The sequence below is a fragment of the Jaculus jaculus genome, chromosome 16, assembly GCF_020740685.1.
Source record: "Jaculus jaculus isolate mJacJac1 chromosome 16, mJacJac1.mat.Y.cur, whole genome shotgun sequence".
NCBI lineage: Eukaryota > Metazoa > Chordata > Mammalia > Rodentia > Dipodidae > Jaculus > Jaculus jaculus.
In genome coordinates this window covers 35117683-35125699 of record NC_059117.1, presented here as the reverse complement: position 1 = coordinate 35125699, position 8017 = coordinate 35117683, and the positions used below count along the sequence as shown (strand labels likewise).

At 42.0% G+C, this 8017-nt stretch overlaps 1 protein-coding gene across 1 annotated transcript; it reads left to right on the top strand.

Moving 5' to 3' along the window:
- The first annotated feature begins 3916 nt into the window (after positions 1 to 3916).
- LOC101602374 (40S ribosomal protein S21-like) lies at positions 3917 to 4159 on the top strand. Its single transcript, XM_045135490.1, has one exon. It carries the CDS (start codon positions 3917 to 3919, stop codon positions 4157 to 4159), a length of 243 nt encoding a protein of 80 aa, XP_044991425.1.
- Positions 4160 to 8017: the final 3858 nt, after the last annotated feature.

Sequence of the window (8017 nt, the reverse complement as noted above, 5' to 3'; positions counted from 1 at the left end):
AAGTAGTCCTACAAATTCAACACATGATTTGAATTGCTCTGATATTTGGGCCTCCCTCAGATGGGATTGCTAGGAACCTGATAAAATTTACCTGATAGTAATCCTGAAACACATGGCTGGGGCAAAGGCTCACTGTGAAGTCAGAACCATCTAGAGGAGGATTTCCTTCACAGAAGTCCATTCTGAAGAAGCTTTCCCCTCCCACCCTATTCTACATGCTAGACTGACCACTCACTTAATTACATACTTAATTTTTTTTTTTACACAGAGCTCAGAAATAATAGAGAAGCAAAGGGTTCAAAGCAGAAATATAGCAGAACAGGGAATGAGGCTGGAAGGACAGAATACTTAGTGGCTTATTCTCTAAGAAGGGTCAATAGGCATAAAAGAAGATACTTCATTCTTTCTCATGCTACTAACTAATCCAGGCCTATTCTTTGGAAGCTCATATAGTCTTGACATTCTTATCAGGCTGTTTATAACTCAAGGAAACCAAAAGCCTGAAAGTGCTAGGTGATTGGAAGAATAACATAGACTATGAATTCCTTTAGGTAATGTATTAAAGTGTAGACACAAAGAGTTATGGGAGGGGAAGTGAATATTTTCAAGCTACTGTGTGTGTGTAAATGTCAGAATGAAATACATGATTTTTCATGATGACTAACACTAACAATAAAAGTGTACATGTTAATAAATTTGGTCAGTAATTTTGAAAAACCAAATATATATTTTTAGCTTTAAGTTCATGAAAGTTTTGATTAGGAAAGTTAGTGTTTTGCTTTATTTTTACATTTGTATTAGTTATGAGAGAGAGAGAGAGAGAATGGGTAGGCCATGGTCTCCAGCCACTGCAAACGAGCTCCAGATGCATGCGCCACCTTGTGCATCTGGCTTACATGGGTACTGGGGTCCTTAGGCTTTTCAGACAAGTGCTTTAACCACTAAACCATCTCTTCAGCTCGAGTATTTCATTTTAATTAAAATAATTATATGGAGATAATTATAGTTTTATGTATTTCTTTTTTAAATTTGAACTTATTTATTTGTGTGAGAGAGAAAGACGCAGAGGAAGAGAGAGTACGGGCACACCAGGGCCTCTAGCTGCTACAGATGAACTCCAGATTTTTTTGCCACTTTGTGCATCCAGCTTTACATAGGTACTGGGGATTTGAACCCAGGCATCAGGTTTTGCAAAAAAACACCTTTAACCACTGAGCCATCTCTTCATTCTGATCTTATGTATTTCTTAACTTGAAAATTTAACATATTTTGTGACTTATTTCTTCACTGGGGAAAATCCTATTGAGCATATCCCAATACCTTTCATTTATATTTAAAAATTTTTTTCTTTTCCACTAGACCTGGTGGTGGTGGCCTGAAAATCTTAGCTACTCAAGAGGCTTTGCATGAGGATCATGAGCTTGAGGCCAGCATTGAAAGAAAAAAAATGTTTATTTAGCTGTTCTTAGGCCTACCTTGCCAGAGAATTTATGATTTTATTGGTTTTCTATAATGAATGACATTTGGTAATTTGTGACCATTGAATGTGGGTGAGGAGATAACAGTTGAATAAATATTTGGGAGCTATATGGAAGTTGGGTTCAACTTGAGATGTGTGCTCGAGATGGGGGCAGAAAAGCGAGGGACATTTTTTTAGTAGAGCAATTGCCAAGCAGAAAGTTTCTTGACCGCTGAGGTATTTAGAGAGAGCTTGACTCTGCAGTGAGATCAAAGCTGCCTCCTGCTCAGTGCTCAGTGTTGAGGTTGCTACTATTAAGATCCCTAATTAGGATTAATGAGAAGAAGAACTATTGTGTGGAAAACCATCATGGTAACCTTACCTTAAAATATTTTAATACATTTTATTACATTGTATGCTTTCTGCATTATTGAAGACTTTTCCCTTCATGGAACTTCTCGCTTTCATGTTAATGGGCACTTCAATTTAATTAGGATGCAATCTCTTTAGGTACAAACTAGAAAATGGCTTCTGCAAATGCAATTTGACAGAGATCTTTCTGTACCTTTGTCAACAGCAAATTGTCTGCAGTGCTGAGATGTAGGTGGATAGAAGTCAACTATAGAATAGAATAGAAAAAAAAAAAAGAAAGAAAGCAAAAGAAGAAAAGAAAAAAAGCTGGGCTCGGTGGCACACACCTTTAATCCCAGCACTGGTAGGAGCATAGCTGTGGTTCGAGTCCCAGACTACATAGTAAATTCTAGATCAGCCAGGGCTAGAGCGAAACTCTACCTCCAAAAGCCAAAAAAAAAAAAAAAAAAATGGAATGGCAAGAGGTTGGCCTGTATTTTCTCATTCCCCTAAGTTTGATTTGCGTGTGCTTTTGGACAAATGGATATTGTTCAGGTTGAAAATCAGCCATGAGTTGAAGTATAGGTTCTCCACTTTAGTTCTAAATTAATTTAGCAAGTTGAGTGGAAAGATATATGTTTTTATTTATTTATTTGTATGTGTGTATGCGTATGTGTGTGCGCACATGCATACACATATACACACCAGGATCTCTTGCCACTGCAAATGCATACCAGATGTATGTGCCACTTTTTGCATCTGGCTTTATGTGGGAATTGGGAATTTGAAGCCAGACCAGCAGGTTTTGCAAGCATGTTAAGCCATCTCCTCAAACCTGGAAGGAGGTATCAATTGGGAACTAAATCAGAAAACTATGAACATTAAAGTACACTTTAATTAGAAGAATTATTACCAGCCTTGGTCTGAACCTCTAGGGACAATGTAAGGGACAGTGGTTCCCACACTGAAGTCCCTGGTCACTATCCTCAGCAGAACCCTAACCCTGTGGACAAGTACGTCAGAGGGCTCCATCCCACCTACAGTCGATCAGGCCTCTTCTCACTTCACCGCTGCCCCTCCTCAAGATACCACCTTACATGGTAGTCAGGAGTGCCCTCAAATGTGGGATGGAGGGGAGGAGGGGAGGACACCAAGAATTAAAGTTTCTGGATTCTTCTTAGGACCTGGACAATAAGAACAATCATTGAAATACAAGTATTACTGTATACAACCATGCAGATCTCTAGTTCTGCTCTAGATTTATTAAATAACCTGGTTTGTAAAAGTATCAAGGGTCAAAATGCAGTGTTTTAAAACAATGCTCAAGTATTATTTTTAGTTTGTTTGTTTATTTTATTTTTCAAGGTAGGGTTTCACTCTAGCTCAGGCTGACCTGAAATTCACTATGGAGTCTCAGGATGGTCTCAAATTCATAGCGATTCTTCTACCTCTGCCTCCCAAGTGCTGGGATTAAAGGTGTGTGCCACCACACCCAGATTCAAATATTCTTTACAGTGGATTTATTTACTGAGGTTCATGTGGTCAACTTTATGTGAGTGCTGTGGCACTGAACCTGGGCCAGCATGCTTTGTAAGAAGCACCTTTTGTTGTTGTTATTGTTGTTTTTTTTGAGGTAGGGTCTCACTCTAGCTCAGGCTGACCTGGAATTCACTATGTTCACTATATTCACTATATTCAGGGTGGCCTCAAACACATGGTGATCCCCCTACCTCTGCCTCCCAAGTGCTGATATTAAAGGCATGCACCACCACGCCCAGCTTTCTAAAATATTTAATTAATTTATTTATTTAAGAAAGAGAAAGAGGAAGAGGCAGAGAGAATGGGCACTCCAGGACCTTCAGCCACTGCAAATGAACTCCAGATGCATTTGCCCCCTGTGTGGCTGGCTTACATGGGTCCTGGGGAACCAAACTGGGGTCCTTAAGCTTCTCAGGAAAATGCTTAAACTGCTAAGCCATTTCCCCATCCCCTAAGCAGGCACCTTTGACTAGTGTACCAGCATCCCAGCCTCTTCAAAATAAGGGTTTTGGTTGATCTTTTCTTTTTCTCAAATCACTACTTGGAAGAGGCGGGCGCAGCATGGACATGCAGAATGACTCCTGCGTGTCTGTGGACCCTCACGTGCTGTGGAAATGCTTGGTGAGCAACCGCATCATTGCAGCCAAGGACCACGCGTCCATCCAGATGAACATGGCCAGGGTTGGCAAGGTCACAGGCAGGTTTAACCACAGTTTAAAACCTGTGCCATCTGTGGAGCCATTGGGCGAGTCAGATGATTCTATTCTGCGATTAGCAAAGGCTAATGGCATTGTCTCAAAGAACTTCTGACCTGAGAAAATTGTGGATGGGGATCTTCCTGGAGTATTTGTTATAAATAAACAATGAGAAGCTTAAAAAATAAATAGGGAAAGTAGTATGAAAAGCATAAATTCTTTCTTCTCTTTCCCATCTTTTTAGAGATTAACCCACCTGAGTCTCCACCTTCTGAGAAAACCCAAATTTGGTCTGTCATCATTGACAACTCACTGGGAATGGCTGGCCATAAATTAGCTTATGGCAATATATTGGGGGGTGGTCAGAAGACAGAAACTGTCTCACAACCAAGCTTAGAAAGAATTCAGGGCCTTCATTGACTGATACAAATTCAGTTGTGACTTTATGTATGTGGGCTCTTTCGAAAGAAATGTGTCTTCTCACAAAGAGGCGCATGCATCTGGAGTTCATTTGCAGTGGTGGAGGCCCTGGCATGGCCCATTCTCCCCTGCCTCCCTCCCATGCTTACAGATAAAGAAACAAAAAACTATTTTTAAAAAGAAATGCACCCCTTTTCTGGGGACTTATTTTATCATAGGTATTACAGATAGTTCACACACCAGAGGTACCCCACCTTCTGAGAGAACTACCCCATATTATTTCCCCTAAGCTCTGAAGAGTAATTAATAGCAATGAAAAAGACTTGACAAGCATCTCAGATGAAAAGGTTTTTTGGTGTTTTTTAAGATATATCTTATTTATTTATTTGGGAGACAAAGAGGGGGAGAGAGAGAGAGAGAGAATGGGAGCATCAGGGCCTCTAGCCACTACAAACGAACTCCAGATGTATGCATCCCCTTGTGCATCTGATTTACATGGGTCCTGGAGAATCAAACCATGATCCTTTGGCTTTGCAGGCAAGTGCCTTAACCAGTAAGCCATCTCTCCAGCCCTTTTCTTGGTGGTTTTTGAAACAGGGTTTCAAATTTACCTGGAACTTACTATGTAACTCAGGCTTGTCTTTAACTTGAGACAATCCTCCTGCCTCAGCCTCTTGAGTATTGGGATTACAGACATAGGGCACCATACCTGGCTACAGATATATCTTAGAAACTTGGTATTATGTGCTGGAGAGATTGCTTAGTGACTAAGGCCCTTGGCTGCAAAGCCAAAGGACCTCTGTTCAATTCCCCAGGACCCATGTAAGCCAGACGCAAAGGGTGGTGCATGCATCTGGAGTTAGTTTGCATTGGCTGGAGGCCCTGGAGCACCAATTCTTTCTCTCTCTTTCTTCCTCTCTCAAATAAATAAATAATAAAATATTCTTTAAAAAAAACCTTGGTGTTAAATAAAATAGCTATTAGTGGAAAGCATGAACTGTAACAAGATGTACAACATAGTATTTTTTTTTTCTGCCTACATTCATTGTGTCATCTTTCTATTACTATAACAAAATACCTGATATGATCAACTTAAAGAAAATGCTTATTTTGGCTCACAGTTTTGGAGGCCCCACTCCATGATGTGTTAGCTTCATTGCTTTGGGCCAGTTATATGTACAATAAATAAATTCACTCCACGACCCAGAAGCAAAAAACCTGACCTTCCCATTTGACCCTAAATCTTAAAGGGTCAACAACTTCCAAATATATTTAGAGGACATTCAACATCCAGGCAGTAGCATACATTAAAAATCCAAGCAAACAACCAATACCACTTCCCACTGTGTAAGAATGTACACACATCAAATACTTTAGCATGCCTATGGGGATAAGGCAGGGACAGGAGGCAAGTAAGGAGCTGGGGGAGCAGTGAGAGAGGGCCAGAGAAGAAGCAAATGGATGAAATCGGACCTGCATGTGTGGACCAATGATAATATGACATTGGCTATGGAACATGCGTCATCACCTCTTTGAACCTGCAGGTGGGCTATAAAGGCAGAATAAAAGGAATCTGTGATTCCTGGAGAAGGGCAGAGTGGGACAGTAAGAAGGGAGGTTCCTGAGCACAGAGAAGAGAAGAGGAACCTACGTACACTGTTCTGCCTCCATCCTATATTGCACCAGGCTTCCAGTGAAGTCTGGGCAAGGAGCTGTGACAGAGGGCAGATGTTTTCCTTTTTTTTTTTTTTTCTAATTTCTTTTCTTTCCCCTTCCTTCCTCTTTCCCTTGCTCACTTTCTCTTTCCTTTCCTTTCCTTTCTCCTTCTTTTTCTTTCTTACAAGTTCACACTATCAGTGTGTGCCATCACCTGGCCTAATCTTTATTTTTAGAAAAAAGAAAGCATCAGCGCTGGGAGATGGCTCATGGGCTAAAGCGCTTGCTGCATAAGCATGAGAACCTGAGTTTGGATCCCTAGTTGATACCCACAGGAAATGTCAGGTGTGGTGACGCCTGAGGTCCCAGAGCATTAGAGGCATAGAGCACCTCTGGGCTGGCTGGCTAGTCTAGCCGCACTGGTGAGCTCCAGGTTCAATAAGAAATCCTGTCTCAGAAAGTAAGGTGGGGAGTGACTGAAGAGAACACCTGATGTTATCTCTGGCCTTCACACACATGCGCGCGCACACACACACACACACACAAATACGCACACATATATGCACACATACATGCGTGCACACACACACACACATATGCATGCAACGCCCACCCACATGTGAGCCTACACATATATATGCACATGCAAAACAAAAAGAAAACAAAAACCCCAAGCAGAGCCTGGATTTAGCTTTACTGTGAGCTACAGTTTGCTTAGCTAGCTCTGGTTCTCTCTTGCAGTGGGGTCCAGAGAAGAACTCCTGAGGTGATTCTGTCATTCGAAAAAATGACCCGTGCAGACAAATACAAAGGACAACAGGTTTATTTCAATTCAGAGAAAAAGAACCTGAGGTCCACAGGGGCCTCCATGCGACCAGAATCTCAGATGCTCAGAATTCAATCCTGGGATAAAGAGCCAGTGGACAGGGTTCCTTCACTCAAGTCAAGAGCACGTTTGCTAAGCAAATTCAAAATGCTCACCAGCTCCTCAGAGTTTGTGGCAAGCGGCGTGGATTTACACCCTGAGTCTCTCATCAGGGCTGTCTATGCAAAGGGCACTCTCTCTGCCTTTCTCAGTCAGGTTATCTTGTTCTAGTCGTCTTAGGAGATTTCTTCTGAGAACCCACATACTGGGTAGCAGCAGTCCAGGCAAGAGTCTAATCATGCCCACAGCTCATACAAAGGGACCTGAGACAAAAAATACAGAGACCCCCCCCACACACACACACAAAAGATCATTTCCAGCTGAATAGGCCAATCAAACGGTGCGCACGCAAGCTCAGAGGTCATCAGTGCGACTCTTTCACCTCTGCCCTGCCCACTGCCTTCCAGTTGCTAATCACTGGTTATTGTCTAAGGCACCTGCCACTGCCTTGTCGCCCAGTGAACATCTCAGCCTCTCTCTGATTCCTGAGGCATTGGTGCTTTCCCAGGAAAAGGTCTGCTTCCTCTGGCACAAGAAGAACAGACTATCCCCTGATGTGGCTGACATCTTAATTCCGTCCTATAATAATACCCTTTCCCAGGACCATCCATTTCTTCCAACTGAGATGTCCCAAGGCACTGTCATCTGCATTTCACTCCAGTCTATACTTTGTTGACACAGCACCAGTGCCTTACTCTCCCCGGGCCTGTATAAATTACTACCAGTCATAAAATTCACCCTCAGACCTGCCCAGGAGTCGATGGGTTAAAAGAGAGGTGAGGAGAATCATTAGCTAAGCAGGCACATCTGTTGGGGCCCATTAAGATTTCAATTCCAGGCTCTGTTCACACCAGCGATGGCAGGGAGGGAGTTACTTCTTCAAGCAGACATAGGCGAGAACATTAATACTTAATGTCTCCATGGACCTTTTATTCCCATGTCTGGCTATAAATCCAAAATATTGAAATATTG

What these genes read in the sequence shown, in the direction of transcription:
- LOC101602374 (XM_045135490.1), top strand. Translation starts at nt 3,917, where the DNA reads ATGCAGAATGACTCCTGCGTGTCTGTGGACCCTCACGTGCTGTGGAAA.